This window comes from Lygodium microphyllum, chromosome 19 (assembly GCF_053477565.2).
Source record: "Lygodium microphyllum isolate KBCC chromosome 19, Lygodium_microphyllum_v1.1.10, whole genome shotgun sequence".
NCBI classification, from domain to species: Eukaryota; Viridiplantae; Streptophyta; class Polypodiopsida; order Schizaeales; family Lygodiaceae; genus Lygodium; species Lygodium microphyllum.
Window position 1 is genome coordinate 48,226,403 of NC_141153.1, and position 20,599 is coordinate 48,247,001.

A 20,599-nucleotide genomic window follows, 5' to 3' on the forward strand; every position below is an offset into this window, starting at 1 on the left:
GAAGCACGGGCACTTGTACAAAGGGTACTATCGGGGCATTGTAAGACCATGGTGTCGGGTATTGTGAGAAACATGAAGGGAGGGAATAGAAGAAGACTCTCGTAGAAACGGGCTTGGTGACCTCCGTTCTTCTTGACCTTCATGTGAACTAGCATGATAATCTCTGCCTCTCTTCGAGGAATGATGAGAGACCTCATCTTTTGAGTCATAGAATTAGCTACAGTTGAGGTGTAGATGTGCTGCATGCACAATAAATGCTGTCATCTGCACTCGGGTGATGTTGCCTACAGTCAGAGATTGTTGCTTGGCAAGGACTATTGAAACCAACCTTCGTTATCGGAGGGGGTGGTGAAATCCTGATCAAGCACTTAAATTACAGACATTAGTAAATCAATGAAACTGAAATGCACATTGTACCATAATAATATTGGACATTGGCGTCCCTTGTGGTATTTCTTTAATCTTCTTCTAGAAGGGGAGAGCAGAGCATGTAACACATGCTTCCATCCATGTCCCACTCTAATAATAAGCTAATATACAAACATTTTTCAAATGCATTAATGAGGTTGATGAACCCCCTTGTTGGTTGTAGAAACCTTTGCACAAATGATCTCGTAAGAATAAGATTTCCTCATCATAAAGGCACATGTCGGTTGCATTTCTCTCCATCTAGAATGTGAAAAACACGGATCTAGAGCATGGCAGCTATGGTGGCTCATAGAGCAGCACTAGACTCATGAGTACTTGGACCTGACAAAATTCAAGACTTGGCTGGAATTACAAACACAAGAAAATCAAGTACACTAAGCTACCCCAAATCAAATGGTATGGGCTGGCATTTGAAATCCCTAGTAATTCCTCAAATTCCAGCTGCTGATTTCAGTGTATGATGCCCCCAATTTCTAACACAGGTCCCAAGGTGGCTGCTAGACCCTAATTTCTGCTGAGAATTAGGGTTTGCTGCAGAAATCTCATTGCTGCCACCAAATTTGTTTGAGAGCACCCTCAATTGGTTGAAAAATGCTGAAATTTTCATAGAATGGGTTGGAAAGGTGAGAGATTGCTGAGGAGAGAGAGAATTTAGAGTTTTCATGTGGAAAAACCAATGCCTTTAGGAGGTGGTTGTTGTTTGTTGACATTGGCCTCCAGATGGTCCAAAATCTGATTAGTAGCAGTTCCTTCCTCTCTCTCACAGGTTGAATGCATTGAGTGAGTCTTTCCCAGCCCCAAACAGCCTTCTCTCCCATTGCATGGGCATTTTTGCCAAGTGGCAGCATTCTAATCCCATTTTCTAGTGTTTTTCAGTCAATTAGTTTATTTTTAGAATTAATTAATTCTAAAAAATAATTTCAGCCCTTCTAACCTTGCCCAAAATCAAAATTTCCCATCCACAATTTAATTGGCTAGGCCATTTGCAACTCCAAGTGGTCCCTAGTCTCAATTGACCCTTAGATTGGCATTAATTAATTAATGCCTAGCCCCTAGTGTCACCTTTGACACTCAATGGCCAATTAATTGTCCTAGGGCCAAAACTGACACTAACTAACATCCAAAAGCCACCTAGCATAACTTGTCACAACTTTTGCCTTGGACACTCACTGCCTCCTCAGGGTCCTTGGCTCGTTACCATGAAGTAATTGCCATGTGCATCACATGTAACTTACACAGGAAGGACTAGTGTTAACCTGTATGTTAGTCCTAGATTGAAATACAAGGCCCTATAAAAGAGATTAGGATTTGCAAAAAAGAGCTTCATGGTGAGATGCACCAAAGTAAAACAAAACAAAAGGAAATAAAAAATAAAGAGTAACAAGGTAATATATAGGGGAATGTGTGAATGAGAGAGTGTTACGTGCTTGGACATTTGGATGGGTGCTAGTAGCATTGGTCACAGTGGTTAGGAAGTGACTTAGTGTGAATGCACTAAGTATACCTTGGGGCTAGGGCATTTGAGTCCTATTTACAAGACTCAAGGCCCTATCGTGTACATGATTGTGTGATCATGAATTGGACTTTTGGCCGGTTGGTTGGCGCATCCATACACTAGGATGGTGTGGGTTGGTGATATGGGGCGCCAACCCTTGGGATGTGGTCGTGACTTGGAGTGTTGCTAGCTCCTAGGCTCGGGGTGAGCCTGTTTGGCTCTATGTTTGGAAGGTGAATATGATGTCCAATCCCTTTTATTTGTGGATATGGCTTGTGTTGTGTCTTGTGTGTAGGTGGGATCCTAGGGGGATGTATCATTGGTATCAGAGTGTCAACTTGCAATTTGATGGGAGATTTGATGGCATATAGAAAAGCACTTTTGCTCATGGAACTGTGATGCTTCTCACTTGATAGGTACACCTTTATCTCATTTAGGGTGGTATGGGATGGTGCTAGTAGGAGGGGTGTGCATAGGGCGCAGGTGTTGTGGGTGGTGGGTATGATGACAAGGTATGTTTCTTGTCTGATACCTGTGCTTAGGTTTTGTGTGTTGGGGTGATTTTTGTGCGTAAGAATTTCGGTGGTTTTGATGATTGGAGTTGGGGGTGTTGCTACTCTAGGGCTATGGCAGGCCATCATTGGAAGTTGAATTCTTGTAGCCGGAATAAGCATCAATATTTTGATCGACAATGATTTTTGTCGATTTAATAAAGTTCAATGTTATAATTAATTTTAATATCAACGTGACATTAAATGTTATTGTGATTTCAACATTTAATGTTGGCATTAATGTTGATATTAATTTTAATGTTAACATTGTGTTCGATGATGTGACATACGCAAGAAAGATTCGATAGTATCTTTAGGCTTGAACTTCATTAATTGGAGGTGACCATAGAGGGTCACAACTCATATGATTGATGGAGCCTTGTACAACATGTGTAGCTTCTCCCATACCTTTGAAGCTATCTTATAGGAGGGGACCGATGTTACAACCTCCTTAGAAATGCATCAGAGACAAGTGGAATACGCATGAGCATCATTTGCATCCCATGTAAGCACAACTTCCTCATAGTTGTTGTGGTCCCATCTTTTGGTAGAGGAGTTGGAATTTGGGGCCACACAATTGCTCTTGAAACCATGCATGATAATCGCTTCTACACAAACCATGCTTTCATAGCAACACTCCAGGCTAGGTAATCAAGACCAGGAGATTTATCATTAGTGGAGCAACAAGGAGGTGCCATTTGGAGAGGATAGGATGAGAAGATAAAGTTGAGAAGAGAAACAATAACAGAGTACAGCTAAAACCCATGAGAGAGTGTACTGTCAAGAGTTCACATGGAGTGTAGTCATAGATGATCACAAAAAAGTCTGCTGATACAGGGAAAATCTGATCAAATGCAGCTAGTAGAGCCTATAAAAGTACGGTTGTGCATGCTGCAGGGGGAGGAAGAACTGAAATGCAGATGTTGCAAGGCAAAACACAGTCAGTAACAGCATTAAATGCAGGCTATATAGCAGTAGAATAATGCAGAAATTAAATTGTAGACAGCTGAAGGTAAAACACAGGTAGTAGGGGTTGAAAAACAGGCTGTTTGCAGGAGACAAGTATTGCCTAGGCTGAAAAGTGGTTGCAGTAGACAGATGATCAGCAACAGCAGAGAACAACACTCCAAGTCCTGACATGGACGTCTAATACCATCTTAGAAGTAGGTGCAGCAATGTGAGCATGTGAGATTGCTGTAATAGACTGCACAACACAAGAAAAGAAAAAGACTGCAAAGAAAGAGAAGAACACTACAAATAGAATTGAGAAGAATTCTAAGGAAATGGAGTCCATATACCTGTTAGCCAGTCATTTCCTGGACAGTCAGTGCCACATCAGCACCGTATGTTAGAGGAGGTGCCACGTCATCAATGCCACATCAGCAGTGCAGTCGGACTGCACAGTCGGCCAGTTTTCTGCTGTCGGCTGCATTTAATGCAGCCAACCTGATGCTGTTTTTTTATTATTTCTTGGCTATTTATAGCTGGTTTCTGTGGCACACTTTATTATTCACTCTTCAGTGATTTCAGATTCTGATCTTGAAGATTTGTTGGTTGAGATAGACCGTGCTCGGGCTGACGGAGATTGAGGTCATCAAGTGGGAGACATACGCAGATATTTCCTCTGTCCCCTTGTGTATTTCTGCACTCTTATACAGCATATTACACTGCAGATTTTCTGCATTTACACTATCTCCTTTTCTCTCTCTCTCTCTTCTCTCTTCTCTCTTCTCTCTGTGTTCACTCTTTCTCAGTCTTTGTCCTACACTTCCGCATCGCTGCACTCTGACATGGTATCGGAGTGGTGAAGATGAACTGATTGAGGGTTGAATCTATCTGAAGAGGAGATTTCAACGCGACACAAGGCTGTGTTTCTAGGATTTGAAGGCGAGCTGGAGGGCTGCACATCGGATCAAGGCTGAAGTGAGCGTGGGCGTGCAGGAAAGGAGTCTAATCGGTGAATTTGCTGCAGGTTATTGTTGTTCGAAGGGGAGGAAGGCTGCGTTTAAGGCCTTCCATTGCAGATTTTACCTTTTCATCGCCTTTAGCAGGTGAAGAAGGTTTGGGCAGCGGAGGAATCAGTCCTAGAAGGCTGCGTTTTCACAGTTAGAGGGGGTTGCTTTTGCGTTTGTGCAGGTATTGCATGTTAACATGTCTACAGAGACTGATTTGGAGTTCTAGGCGATCATGGACAGGAAGGTGCCTGTCCTACCGGCTCTTCCAATGGATCAAAAGCTTGATGGTGACAATTACTGCATCTGGCAGGTCACATGTTGGCCATTTTAGAGTCTTATGATTTGGCGGAACTAGTGATGGAGGAGATTAACAGGCCCTCAGTGAGAAACTAGTCCCAACTCTCTTCCAATGCTCGTGCGGAGTTAACCAAGGCCCAGTCTCATTGTGACAATTTGAATGCCAGGATTCGATCTTTTTTGTTTTTGTCTTGCACCACAGCTGTGATAGCTCACATCGAGCACTCGACGGTGGCTCGTGAGATATGGTTGGAGCTCGACCAGATGTACAACCGGATGACCTTGATGAAGAGGGTTTCTTTGGAGGTGTAGATGCGGACTTTGTCCGTGAATAAGTCTTTTTCGCTTTGGGAACACATCAACAAGCTTCGGCAGCTTCAGATGCAGGTTCAAAAATGCGAGGAAGCCTATCTCCTTCGAAGACATGGCGATCACTTTACTATCCCAGTTGCCGCCACGATTCAGTACTTTTTATTCTTTAGGGTGGGAGTCGACTCTTTGGTGGGAAGAGTTGGTTTCTATGGGCTTGGACCAGGAGGAACAATTGAAAGGACAGAATGCTTCCAAATCGGAGGCATTGGTTGGTCAATCCTCTTAGAAAAAGGGAAAGGACCAAAAGAAGGAGAACAACAAATCCAAGAAGGACAAGGAGAAGGAATCAACTTGCCATATTTGTGGAAAGACCGGTCACTGGAAGAAGGATTGCCCCGACAAAGACAAGAAGGATACCAAGAAGAAGGATACGAAGGACTCTGAAGCGGTGGCTACACCCTCATCAGTTGCTTTTCTACACTTAGCAGTCATTGAGGACTCTACACCGATAACTTCTGATGCTGCGATGACAGCTCCCTAAGCTCGAGAGTGGATTGTGGACAGTGGCGCCTCACGGCACATGACTCCTTCTTCCATTGGTGTTGCCCATTTGCGATCTTCACGTGGGCAGAGTCTCATTGGAGACAGCTCTTCTGTGTCTATTGCTGCGCGGGATGAGATGCAGCTTATTCCAGATGGATGTGGTGGTATCCACATCTCTGAGGTATTGTATGTGCCAGGATTGGGGTATCATTTACTTTCGGTTCATAAGATTTGTGCTCTTGGTCTCTTGGTGGAGTTTGACAGTGATACTGTTCGAGTCCTTGATCGTGGATCGAGGAAGGTCCTCTCTGCAGGGTATGAGAAGAATGGAGTCTACAAATTGAAGTCTTCTTTAGCTCTTACTTATCTTTTTTTTACTTCTCAGACACAGTCCGAGATATGGCATGCTCGGTTTGGCCACCTGAACTACGAGTACCGTTGAAAGACATCGCGAGGGTCCTTTGTCCAAGGCTTGCTGGACATAGTGGTGAGCCATCAGCCATGTGTCTCTTGCATTCGTGGGAAACTACATCGGGATGCGATTCCAAACAAAGATTCTAGGTGGTCTACTTCACCCATGGAGCTTGTATCTATGGATCTTTATGGCTCGATGAGGATCGAGTCCCTGAAGGGGAGCTTGTACTTCATGTTGATCATAGATGACTACATTAGGATGACTTGGGCCTATTTCTTGACTTTGAAGTTGAAGGCTTTCTCTCATTTCAAGGATTGGCTTCTTTTTGAGGAGAACTGTTCTGGCCGGCGATTGAAGACCTTGTGTTCAGACAAGGGAGGTGAATTTATGTCTAATGAGCTTGCTCGTTTTTGTGCAGACAGGGGCATTCACCAGGAGTTTGCTAACACCAACACTCCCCAAGAGAATGGCATTTTGGAGCGGAAGAACCGAAGTGTGATCGAGATGGCACGCACCATGATGGAGCACCGACAGACATCTCAGTTTCTGTGGGCCGAGGCAGTGGCTATCGCAGTTCACATTCTTAATCGCTCTCCCACTTTGGCCGTTGACAGGATGATACCTTTTGAGGCTTACTTTGGGACTAATCTTGATGTCTCTTATTTTAGGATCTTTGGGTGTGACGCTTATGTGTACATTCCGAAGACGTAGCGTGATAAATTCGAGGCGGCTTCCCGACGACAGGTTTTTGTTGGCTATAGCTCCCAATCCCAAGGTTGTTGTTTCTTTGATCGTGTTAAGCGGGATGTCTACACGAGCCGAGATGTGCGGTTTGTGGAAGTACCGGCCACAGAGGGGGGTGAGGAGCACTCCGTCCTTGGAGATCCAGGGGAGAGTTGGGCTCCCGAGACAGTTTCTTTGGAGCCAGAGCCTCTTGATGGAGATTCTTCTTTGAATTTTGAGTCTTCTCTTCCACCGGCCACCCCCAAGGAGCTTCCGCCGGTGGATGTTCCTGAGTCTTCAGCAGATGGAGAGCGACGGGGAGAGGTTCGTCCTCCTCCTCATTGGGCCCGTGACACCCTCCGAGATTCAAGGATCAAGGGGGTCCCTGAGGAGTGGGAACCGTAGGATGGACCGCGGAGGTCACGGAGGAACTAGGCACATTCTTTGGAGCTTGTTTGCTCCAACTATTGTTTGCTGACCCGTGTTATGCAGGATCGAGAGCCCACTTCCGTGAAGGAGGTTTTGCAGTTTGATTATTGGCGGAAGGCCATGGAAGCCGAGTTGGAGGCTATTGAGAGGAATGTCACCTGGTCTCTTGTGCCTCGTCCCTCTCACAAAGAGGAGATTGGTGTCAAGTGGGTCTTCAAGACCAAGTACCTTAGCGATGGTTCTTTGGACAAGCACAAGGCTTGCCTTGTTGCTAAAGGTTTTGCTCAGTGCCCAGGCATTGATTTCCATGATACTTTTGCTCCCACTGCTCGTATGGCAACTATTCAAGCTGTTCTTGCCTTGGCTGGCCATAGGAGATGGCCTGTTTATCAGTTGGATGTGAAGTCGGCCTTTCTGAATGGTGACTTGCAGAGGAGATCTATGTTGAGCAGCCTCTTGGCTTTGGATCCTCGGATGGGAAAGCTTACAGGTTGAAGAAGCCCTTGTATGGCCTCAATCAAGCTCCCCGTACATGGAACGAGAAGATTGACTCGTTTCTTCAGTCGAAGTTGGGATATTGGCGCTTCGAGGCCGATCCGCAGCTTTATGTGCACACTTCCGAGGTTGGTCGTGTGTTGTTTGTGTTGTACATTGACGATTTGATTTTGACAGGGGATCATGCACAGAAGGTCCGAGAGACCAATATAGCTTTACATCAGGCATTCGAGATGACGGATTTGGGGCTTCTTCATTTCTTCTTGGGTCACGAGATTTATCAGTCTCAGAGGGGGGATTTTCATCTCTCAGCAGAGGTACATTCAGGAGCCCTTGGTGACTTTTGAGATGGAGACTTGTCGGCCCATTACTACTCCTATGGATCCGAATTGGAAGGCCACTTCACACTCAGATTCTCCCGTGATGGATGCTTCATGCTACCGTCAGTTGATTGGATCCTTGATTTGGCTTCTCAACACTCGTGTTGATCTTTGTTTTGCTGTGGGTCTTTTGGGAGGGTTCATGACGGAACCCAAACAGGTGCATTGACAAGCTGCCCTGAGGATTCTTCGGTATTTGAGGGGGACCTCTGACTTAGGGATTTCTCATCCTGCAGGTACAGATGCTTCCGATCTGGTTCTTGTAGGTTGGAGTGACTCGGATTGGGCTAGAGATGTGGACCACCAACAGTCTACTATAGGCTACTGCTTTATCTTGGGTATAGGTGTTATCTCTTGGAGTAGCAAGAAGTAGCCCACGGTAGCCCTTTCTTCTACTGAGACAGAGTATCGGGCTGCGTCTTCCACCACATGTGAGGTTGTGTGGCTTTAGAGATTGTTGGAGGAGCTTGGCTGCCCCCAGACTCGTCCCACTCTTCTATGGTGCGACAATGAGAGTTGCATTGCCTTGGTACGGAATCCAGTATTCCATGCCCGGACGAAGCACATTGAGATCCAGTATCACTTCATTCGGGAGAAACTTTTGGATGGGATCATTGATGTGGAGTATTGCAAGACGGAGGATAATCTTGCAGATTTGTTTACGAAGGTGCTTCCCCAGGCTCTTCTTCGGCAGCATTCCAGATAATTTCCTGGACAGTCAGTGCCACGTCAGCACCATACGTCAGAGGAGGTGCCACGTCATCAGTGCCACGTCAGTAGGGCAGTCGGACTGCACAGTCGGCCAGTTTTCTGCTGTCGGCTGATGCTGTTTTTTTATTATTTCTTGGCTATTTATAGCCGGTTTCTGGCACACTTTATTATTCACTCTTCAGTGATTTCAGATTCTAATCTTGAAGATCTGTTGGCTGTGATAGATTGTGCTCGGGCTGACGGAGATTGAGGTCATCAAGTCAGAGACATACGCAGATATTTCCTCTGCCCCCTTGTGTATTTCTACACTCTTATACAGCATATTGCACTGCAGGTTTTCTGCGTTTACACTGTCTCTTTTGCTCTCTCTCTCTCTCTTCTCTCTGTGTTCACTCTTTCTCAGTCTTTGTCCTACGCTTCCACATTGCTGCACTCTGACAATACCATGACATGAGATAGTTGAATACAACAGCAAGTCACCGGCCGAGTGACCATTGGCTCCAACTCCCTCTCTCCAACAGGACCTGCAAGTAGCAGGGTATGCTGACAATATATTTGAGGAGGAGGGAGCCGGGCAATAAATAGAAGGACCCATTGCTGTATCCAGCCCAAAAAATTGAGCCAAAATAGGCCAATAATGTGGATTAGGTCAACCAGCTATAGATCACATAAATTAGGCACCAAGAAAAAAGCACTGATAAGTTAATGTGCTCAGCCCAGTAACACATGCTCAGACTCACACATGAGATGACTAATCTGCTAACAAGGTATTCACACAAGAACAAAATTGCATACATATTTAATTATGCTTAAGTTTTTGAATTTCACATGCTTTGGACCTTTCATGTTTTGCCATAGTGAACTTTTGAAGTTTTTCTGTATTCAGCTTCTTATGAACTTGAGAACTTCCCCTTGTGTTGGCTAATCATGAATGCTTTTCCCTTATTTTTCTGGTAGAATCCTCCTTCAATTCCCACGTTCACTGCTGCAAGTTTGGCTTCTTGGTGTCGCAAGGCAGGAATCATAATCGACTGGCATAACTTTGGGCATACGATCCTTGGAATGTCTCTTGGTACAAATCATCCACTAGTGCGGATGTATTCATGGTACAGCTGAATGCCTTTAATTGCTGAGGATAGCTTTGAAAAGATTGGCAGCTGCTGATGATTTAAGTCTCACTATACTGTTCTGTGACATATTAGCAACTTACTTACGCTTACAATGCTTTTGAAATGCATGTATTAAAAGTGAGAGGAAGACATTTGTTACCCATTCATCTGTAGTTTGCCTTTTTATTAAGTTCAAATGCTGGGAAGCTGATACTCCTCACAGTAAGCTTTTGAGAATAGACAACATAGGCGTTGCTTCATATGATGGTTGGTACAATTCAATAAATTGGGGATAAGTAGGTTAGCATAGGGGCATGTGCATGTTGTCACAAGAGCACTCTTGTTACTCAGTTATTTTCCATCTCTTCTGTGCACTGGTGTCTTTGACTAGGTTACAGTTCTTGCACACAGCTAGATGCTTAAGTAGAATAAGCCTCTAGATGTTATTGCTCCAATCTGTTACCAACCAATTTAGTGTTTGTCTAGATTTACATTGTTTTACCTACTGTCAAATAAAAATATGAAATTATCATCACTTTGATCTATATAGGCATTTGTCAAGTGGGAATGATGATACTACCTCTGATTTATTGAGACAGTGCAATTAATATTTAACCAAACTCAGCTTGAAATTGGGTTGAGGGTGCTATGTAGTGGGATACATAGGGTTTGTTGCAAGTAGGCTTACAGATTTGAATATAGCTCGATTGGAGGTATATTCACCAGCTAGCAAATTTGCACCTGATACATTGTTAGGAAAAAGCAGGTGGTTTGAAGATAAATCCATTATACTCACTCCCTTAAAGTCAATGTGCTTGCATTGGAGGTTCATGCAACAAATGTTGAAGAAGGCTATCGAATTTTGTTCATTGAAAAAAAAAACTTTCAAACTTTACTGGTATTTATTATCTCCTTAGTGTTATCATCCCTTGCATATTTTTTTCTAACCTTACTTTATCAGGCATTGTACCTCCTAGAATTTAGCAATTATGAGCTGTCTCTAGTGTGTTCCTGCTGTCATCTCCTGGTCGTTAGCTCTGTTAGAGTCTGAAGGAGACAAAGGAGCTCTGACATGTTATCATCCCTTGCATATTTTTTTCTAACCTTACTTTATCGGGCATTGTACCTCCTAGAATTTAGCAATTATGAGCTATCTCTAGTGTGTTCCTGCTGTCATCTCCTGGTCGTTAGCTCTGTTAGAGTCTGAAGGAGACAAAGGAGCTCTGACATGTGCCATTTGTGTGCATTTGTTAGATGGAGTCACTATTTGCATTTCCAGCCTGCTTCTCTTGATTTTCAGCTTGATTCAGCTGTGCATTTCAGTGGGTGCACCATGTAGCAGCTGAGCATTTTATGCAGCTCATGGTCGGCCCACAGCAATTATGGGAGCTGGTCCGCTATCTCCATTGGGTGGCAGCAGGTTGGCCCTAGCAGTGAGCCAGATTTCAGCAGCCCTGCCTATTTATGGGCCGCCACATTGAGTGCCTCCACATTGAGCCATTGCCATTGCCTCCATTATCCAATCATCACTTGCATCATCTTTCTTCTTGCCTCAGTCTGGTGTCCTCACCGATGCACCTCTGCAACATGTAGGGTCTGATTTTGTGCAGCCTGTATTAGTTTCAGATGAGTGTTCTGTGAGAGTGCGCAACAGATTAGGAATCACAAACATAGAGATAGAAGTGAAGAGAAAGATTGTAATGAAAGAAGTGATTGGAAACAGAAAATCTGCACTAAAATCCAAAGAATGCTCAATACAAAGAGGACTGATCAGTCCCTGCATGCAACCCAAGGCACTAGTGAGGGCACTGGATTAGGGTGATGGTGGAAGGCAACACCGGAAGATGGAGGAGAATTCTTGAATGTTAGATTGTGCTGAAACCAATTTAGGGGTTTGATTAATTAAGCATTTTTGGGGCTGTTTAACTGGCTAATTCAGCATGTAATGCTTATGTTCGCTCAACATCCCCTCAAAGGTGCAAAAACTGAGGTAGAAAGGAAGGCAAATCCAAATTTTGAGTGTTTTTGTTTTTATGGTTTTTACCCGAAGGCGTTCCACCTGAAAGTAGCTAGGGCATTGGACAAAGGGTGCATGGTGGTTGTCTAGTGGCCTACCAAGACTAGAGAGGTGATGATTATCTTACCAAGGGAGTCCAAGTGGTCACCCTAGAGAGGCCAAGGTATCCGACAAAGGGTGCACGTTAGCTACCCGATAGCCTACCAAGTCTTGCAAAGGTAGATGGAATCACAGTGAACTTTGTTTTGTTTGTTTTTTTGGTTTGTTTGGGTGGGTTTGATAACAATTGTTTCAAAAAAGGAAGGTGGCGATCGATTAAGTAACGGATGTGAGATAAGTAGCTAGTCCCAAAGGCTTTCATAAAATAAACAGGCTATCCCCACCTCTATTGGATGTCAATGATAAAGGGATAGGCTAGTGGAATGTGTAGTGAACATGGGATACTATCAATTAATTAATGCCTATCTAAGGGTCGATAGAGGTTGGGGATCACTCCAGGTTGCAAATGGCCCAGCGAATTCATTTATGGATGGGCATGTTTAATTTTGGGCAGGGTTAGAAGGGCTGAAATTAGTTTTCAAAATTATTTAATTTTGAAAATTAATTTAATGACTAGATAATGTTGAAAAATGGGTTTAGAAGGTTGTCACTTGGCACAAATATCCATGCGATAGATATGATAGAGATTATACATCCACATTGAAGTTGACCCATATCCAAGTTCTCAATTCAAATTTTTGTGTTGGAATCACGGGGCAAATTGATTGGTGGTCATTGGTGACAGCCATTATTTTTAGAATTTGTAGAGAGATCAGCCTATATCTTTGTATACTATGAAAATTCAATCAATTTAAGTTAAAGAAATACCATAAGGGGTATTAGTTTGCCGGCCAGTTAGGTGTTGGTTGTCCAAGATTAATGTGATAATGTACTTCTTTCAGATTTGTGAGTTTATTTGCTTGCTGTAGTAAGTGTTAAATGAGGTTATCTATAACCCTATTTGAGAAGGAAGACTGGTTTCAAAGAACCTGAAAGCTAGAGTGCTCTTGCATAGTAGATGACACTAGATTGGCCCTCAAGGTGAGTACCCCTTATGGTATTTCTTTAATGTAAAATGAGCCTTTATGTGAACCACTTACGATTCATCCGTGTGATCAACATGGTTGTCAAAGATCAACACTCTTTTTATTGATGATTCCTCGCATGCTTGGCTCTTTAATGGACCAAAATTGCTCCAATTACTATGTTCTCAATGAGCTTTGAATCTGTCTCAATTACACACTCAAATGAGTGTCTTTAAGCATATAGAGCTGCAATCACTCCAATGCTAACCTACATGACATTAAAAAGTGCATCCATGGTCTCTCATTGGTACCACATTGCAATCGATGAGAAATTCATAAGAATCTCAATTCTAGACCAATATGATTCATCAAATGAGGCCTTAGCCTTGATTGTCTTACAATCGTGGAGCTTTACCCTAACCAATGTACCTTCAATTCACTATCAAATTGAAGTAATTTGGACTTATAAACCTGTTGTTTATAAATCCTAATATTTGACATGCATTTGCCTTGAGATTGGTTATAGAATTTAATGCTTTTTGTCATGAGGCTATGTATTTTTAAAACCTCACTTAACATGTGGATTAATTTTTAACCACATGGTTAAGTAAATGTTGCACATGTGAGGTGTAGTTAGGATTAGAGTAAATTTACGAGCTCAGGACCTGAAGAAATCACAGGATGTCAAAGGCAAAAGTTGTTATAAGTTATGCCACATACGTACTTGGTGGTATCTGGTGCTAGTTGTTGGCCTAGGTCATTCATTTGGCCATAAGTGTAGTTGGTAACACTAGATAAGCGGCGTTTAATGGTACCTAACGTCAATTTGATGGTCAAAGATGGTGCAAAGACAATCGGGAATGAAAGTTGCCCAGTCAATTTAATTATTGGCCAGTCAGATTATTTTTCAAGGTACCAAAATAATTATTAGAATAATTTTCAGTATTTAAAGATTGAAAATTAATATTTAATTATGGATAATGCTGGAAAAATCATTTGGGAAGGTTGTCACTTGTAAAAAATGACCATGTAAGACTGAAAAACGTCTTTGGATGTTAGAGAGAGAGATTTGAGTGGATTTAGCTTGCAAGAGAGAGGGAGGAGATGTTGCTGGTCTGATTTGCAGCCATTGGAGGACCTTCTGAGGCAGCCAAGGGCAGGAGAAGGCCAATCAACAGTAGGTGACATCATCTACAAGTTGTTGAGATAGGGTAACAATTTTGTAAATGACTGATTTACTTTAGTTCTTTGTATCTACAAGTTGTTGAGACAATGCAGCAGCAGTAAATAACAGTTTTTCTTCAGTTCTTTGTGAAGACAGTCTGAATTCTCTCTCCTCATCATCCTCTCATCTCCTAGCCTTTCTGCAGCCTTGCTCCAAAGATTGCAACATTGAGATCAATAGAGGGTGAGAAATTTTAGATTTCTCTGCTGTAAACCCTAATCTGCAGTAGAAATTAGGTTTTAGCAATAACCTCGAGAAGTGTGCCAGAAATTGGAAGCCCCAAGACTTGGATTCAATAGGGCTGAAGCAGTTTTTAGTCAAATTGAACTGGAGGGACCAACAAATCAATGAATTTGGGGCATTTTCTATCTCCATTAAAGCAGGTCAAGGCCAATTGACTACCCAAATCAAGGGGCAAATCAGATTGAAGACTTGTTGGTCATTTTGGATAGCAAGGGAAGCTGGAATATTGAAAGGGATTGGGAGAATCCCATTGTACATCAACTTTTTCTTCAATTAAGTTAAATGAATACCGAAAGGGGTGTCAGTTTTCAGGCCAACAGGGAGTCTAATGTCCAAGATTACACGGTAAAGTGTGCATTTCAATTTTGTGAATTTATTAATTGTTGTAAATAGTGTTGAATCAGGTTATTTACCACCCTATCTGAGGAGGAAGGCTAGATTCACTTTTAGTGGTTGGAAAATTAGACATGCAAGTTTGAATACGTTTTTCCTAATTTCTACCTAGAATCTTCAATGATTTGGTGATCCAAAACAACAAGCAAATTGGGGGCTTAGGTTGGAATGTCCACCTATTGTACAACTAAGAATTGACTTGAATCCCCAAGAAGAGTCAAGCCTTGCGTAGAATGTGAGAGGATTGATCTTCAAGGATCTGGATTCGAGAGGAATGCTCTCCATGGATTCCCCCTTCCTCTATTGACCAAACTAATTCATCACAACATTTGGAATACTTTTTTGTTCTTTATAATAATCACAAAATCCAATTTGCCCTTTGAATCGACCATAAGAGTGGTTGAGATTGAATCTTCGTGCATGCTCTCGCATGCAAATCAGCCCATATATAGCCCCAAAATCTCACCTATTTTGTTGTAATTAGCAAGAATCCATCTCCTCTCATTGCTACAACATTAAGTTTCTAAATGAATAACCGGTTGCTCATTAATCAAATCACGTTTTTTATTAAGGTCTAATTAATGACTTGATCATTAATGATAAGTGAGTTACTCATTGGTCCAAACTTAAGCTAAAGGCTTGTTTTATAATTGAAGTATCCTAAGTGAGGTGGTGAAACTTTCAATTTGATGAAAGTTTCTCATTACGCCTTATTCCTTTCACCTTGTCATTGTACCACATAGATATATACTTGTCCACCTCATACTTGGATGTTAAATCTTTCATTGCTAGTGCAATGGACATCGTGCCAAGAGTTAGGGATACTAGAATTGGAGTTTATTTTAATTCATTAAGTCCATTTTTCATTGTGGTGACATGTGGAGCAGTGTAAACAAAGAAATAATCCATGTGCAAAGGCTCAGGAGTGTGTAACATGGGTTGTGGGCAACTTGCAGAGTGCTGCAATCTTCCTCTCTCCAAGATAGATCACATGAAGCAAATCATGCTTCATGCTTGTATCATATGGATATGATAATGATTGGCAAGTGGAAGGGAGGAGCAGTGTAAAAATAGGCAAAGAAATATGTCATAAATATTAGGTAGGTTGTAGTAAGTGCGGTTAAAAATATAGGTTAGGTAGTGTCATGAGGATATGAAATTTTATTGCTTTGCTTAGCATTTGAACTAAACGTTAATTAAATGTGCAAATGTGGCTTGCACATGTGAGGTGCAAGTTAATTATTTCACAGTGTGGGACCTAGGATCTCGAGATATAAGTTGTTGCCGAAGGCAAAAGTTGTAATATGTTATACCTGACAGGTATTGGTGGTACCCAGTTTCGACTTTGAGCCTAGTCCAATTTATTGGTCACTAATGGTAGTGGTGACATTAGAGACTATGCATCAACTAATTAATTAATGCCAGTCTAAGGGTCAATAATTGCGCAGGGATACTTGGGGTAATATTTTGAAAATCGATTTAATAAATTTGATATGGGATTGAAGGCTGCTACTCGGCAAAACTTACCCATGCAAGTGGGGAGGTCTGTTGGGGGCTTATGGAGGTCTATTCCAGCCTTTGTGAGAGAGGAGAAAGTTGTGGGAGAGGGAGGAGAGGTTGCTGATCATCCAAGGTTAAAGTGGTAAAGTGTGCATTTCAGTTTATATGAATTATTTACTTGCTGTAATTATTGTTAAATCATTGCAATCAATTGTGGTAAGCACCGCACGATTGGCCATGAAATGTACACCGTCCTCATCAAGCAAGTCCAATAGCTTCCAGCTACCGAAAGTGCGGTGTCCTTGTATTCAATTATGCTACGTTGTGCAGTCACAATGCAAAGGATGTCTCATATACCTTCATGGGTACTTCTTCTCAACATGGATAACTTCGCTTCATCCACACATTGTTACGAGAAACTAGCCCACATTCTTCTAACTACGTAATATCTAAGTATGCATGGGCACTTACATAATATCTGCACCGAAGTATATACACAGTTTGGGTCCTCAAGTGCAGGACAATACTCTCAGCTTGCTTAGAGTTCGACCTGTCTCCCAAACTAATCAAATATGTCTTGTGCATGATAAGAAGACTAGCACTACCCCTTAGGGAGAGACCACACGAGAGGTTTTCAAATTGCAGGTGTTGAAGACTCCAACGAAAGTGTCGTTCAATCTTCATCAACACCCAACTTTGAATGCTTATCCCTTACCATCCGACAAGCCCGCAAAGAATCATCATGTGCAGAATCCCCAACAAACCAACACTTGTGCTGGCCATCAATGCAATCCCCACGACAAAATAGCCCTACCACCAACTCCAACAACCTTCCACCAGCCACCTTGGCCACAAAAGGCCCCCAGGACCTTCTGCCACACCACCACCAACACTCCTCCATGGAAACCACAAGCGTCCTTATCACCCACATCTTTGGTGCATGCTACAGCCTGCTACCTACGACGGTGAGTGCCATGGGACTGGCACTCGTCTAGGAGGGGGGTAATGTTAACCCTCAAGCGAACAAAGGTGGAAAATCCGGAAAAGATAAAGCAGAAGCCAAAGACAAAGGCCAAGGCAAAGAGAAATGGAAGACAAAGACGCGTAAGGAGAAGAGTCCTAAATAAGGGAGAAAGGCGCACAAGGAAAAGTGCAAGTCAAAACTTTTGTAAAAGAGTGCAAGCGCATCATGGTTTAATTCATTACCAGCATCTCCGAGAAGAAAGGCTAGTTTTAGGCAGCATTAAAATGCACCACCTTAGAATAGAAACACACTCTAGCTATGAGCCATGCCTCTTCTCAATCCTACTACAGCCTCAACTATGGCACCTTCGAGATTGTTCTCTCTTTGGCTCCTTGTCTGCCATGAGTCTACCATCTTGTGAAAGTTTGTCTTGGTGTTTCCCTTGGGGTAGTTACAAATTGTCCTAGTCATTTGCTTGAACTACCTTTGGCCATGTCATGATCATGTTGGACAGAGTTGTTGTAACCAGCCTTTCTCCTCGGATAGGGTGGTTAATAAGCTGATTAAGTACTATTTACAGCAAGTAATAAATTCACAAAACTAAAAAGTACACTTTATCATATAATCTTGGATATTGGACACTTTGTTTGCCCCAAAACTAGCACCCCTTTCGGTATTTATTTAACATAATTAAAGAAGAAGTTGATGTGCAATGGGATTCTCCCAATCCCTTTCGGTATTCCAACTCCCCTTACTATTCAAAATGACTAGCAAGTCTTTAATCTGATTTGCCCCTTGATTCGGGCAATCAACTGGCCTTCATCCGCTTTGATGGAGATGGAAATATAGTGGCTGGGAGCGCGAGGATCAAGACAATCAGTGACTGTTAGGTGCAGAGAGAGAGATAGAGGGTGAGAGTGAGCACGATCTTTTTGCGTACAATGACGAGTGTACCACTTTAGGTTTTTAGATAGATATATATATATATGAAAATACAAGTGCTAAGGGTGTGTTCACACCCGAGCATATTGAAAGGCATGAGGGCCTTTATTCCCAACAACCTCCCACCTGAAGGCAATGTGCCTTAAGAGGAGAAAAGAATCAGCTAAGTCTAGGTATGTACAAAGCTGACATACATATATCTATCCAACTTCCATCATCTGTCGGCAATGAGCAAACTGTTCTGTTGGAAGGCCCTTCGTGAGAAGGTCTGAAGGATTATCATCTGTATGCACTTTGACAAGCTCAATGCTCTTGCTGTCAAGTACATCTCTAATGAATTGATACTTCACCTGTATGTGCTTCCTCTTCTCATGAAAGACATGATTCCGTGCTAGCATGATAGCACTCTTAAGTGTCACAATGGAGAATATGTAACTTTGTAATGCCAAGCTCTCTCACCAAACATGAAAGCCATAAAGCCTCCTTGCATGCCTTAGTGGCAGCTACATACTCTGCCTTTGTAGTAGACAATGCAATACACTTTTGTAGCTTGGAGATCGAAGAGACTACTCCTTCTGTGAAGGTAAACACATACCCAGAAGTGGACTTTCTACAATCTGCATGACCAGCATAGTCTATATCCATAATGCCAATAACAGATGCCTTCTGCTTTCCAAAGCAGATGTGCAATTCCTTCGTGCCTTTGAGGTATCTCATAATACCTTTCACTGCTTCCCAATGCTTTTTACCAGGCTTTGCCATGTATCTGCTAACCACTCCCACTGCAAAGGCAATGTTAGGACGTGTAGCAACCATAGCATACATCAAACTGCCAACAGCTGAAGCATATGGTATCTAGGCCATTTCAGCTGTCTCATCATCAGATGTAGGGCTGTCCTTTGCACTGAGTTTCACATATGGAGGCAATGGAATCCCAATCGTTTTCCCTCCCTCCATATTGAAACGCTGCAAAACCTTGGAGATATACTCCTGTTGAGATAGATAGAGTAATCCTTTTGACCTATCTTTGAGTATTCGCATGCCAAGAATGTGATCCGCATCACCAAGATCCTTCATGTCAAAGCTGCTTTGAAGACTTTGCTTGAGTGAGTCCAAGGCATGAGTATCCCTGTCAGCAATTAGCATGTCATCAACATACAGAACCAAGATAATCAGGCTACCGTCTGCTACCTTCTTGGTGTACAAGTAGTGATCCACTTGACTTCTATGGAAACCTTGAGACTGCATAAATGTACTAAACTTATGATACCATTCTCCTGGTGCTTGTTTTAGCCCATACAAACTCCTTTTGAGTTTACATACCATCGTCTCTTTCCCTTTTTTCACAAACCCTTAAGGCTGCTGCATATATATGTGTTCGTGCAGATCACCATCTAAGAATGCAGTCTTTACATCCATTTGTATGAGCTCCATATCTTCAGTTGCGACCAAGCCCAAAATGGTTCTCAATGTAGTCATCTTGAGTAGAGGAGAGAAGATCTTATCAAAGTCGATTCAGTGTTCTTGCTTGCACCCTTTCGCAACCAATCTTGCTTTGTACTTTGGTGAGGAACCAGAAGTGACCTTCATCTTGTAAACTCATTTACATGGAAGTGTTTTCTGCTCTTTAGCCAATTGCCCCAAGTCTCAAGTGCCATTTTTCTGAAGAGATTCCATTTCTGATAACATGGCTTTATACCATTTCTTGTTGTCGTGTCTGTCCATTGCTTCCTTGAAGCAAGACGGTTCACCACAGTCTCTCAACATGACATAATCAGCCACATTGTTTGCACCAGGAATGAATCTATCAGGTTGTCTAGTAGTCCTAGACGATCTCCTAATCCAATGATCATTGTTTGCTAGCTGTTGAGCATTTGCAGCTTGCTATCTTGGCATTTTAAGCCTGCAACTCAGCATTAACAGCTTGCTGTCCTGGCTCCTCCTGCACATGTAGTGGCTCATTATCATGGACAATAGCTGGCTGATCATTTTCAGTATTATTTTTCTGCATTTACAGGTTTATTTTCAGCAGGTATTTGCTGTTGTACAACGGGCACATTTTGGTGTCCAAAAGGTATATCTTTCCGGAATACAACCCCACAGACCTCCTCAGTTTTTTCAGGCTGTTTATACATGCGATCTTCCCGGAAGATAACATCATTGCTGCGTACTACTTTCCTTTTCTCGGGATCCCATAATCTATACCCCATTTCACCCTCGTCACCATATCCTAGAAAATGCATTTACAAGACTTTGACTCAAGTTTGCTGCGCGTTTCTTTACGAATGTGCACAAAAGCCTCGTAGCCAAACACTTTCAGGTGAGCATATGAAGGTGACTTCCCCGACCACGCTTCTTGGGGAACTTCCCTCCCCCCAAAAGACTTGTTTGGTGACCGACTAATCAA

The 20,599-nt window shown here is 42.6% G+C and overlaps 1 protein-coding gene across 1 annotated transcript in view; it reads left to right on the forward strand.

The window, feature by feature from the left end:
- Positions 1-20,599, forward strand: part of LOC148019838 (UDP-Glycosyltransferase superfamily protein) — a 55,707-nt gene that overhangs the window by 10,849 nt on the left and 24,259 nt on the right. Inside the window, exon 5 of the mRNA XM_087700034.1 lies at positions 9,693-9,841. Within this exon, the coding sequence (XP_087556160.1) occupies positions 9,693-9,841 (149 nt within the window). The remainder of the gene's footprint in view (positions 1-9,692; positions 9,842-20,599) is intronic.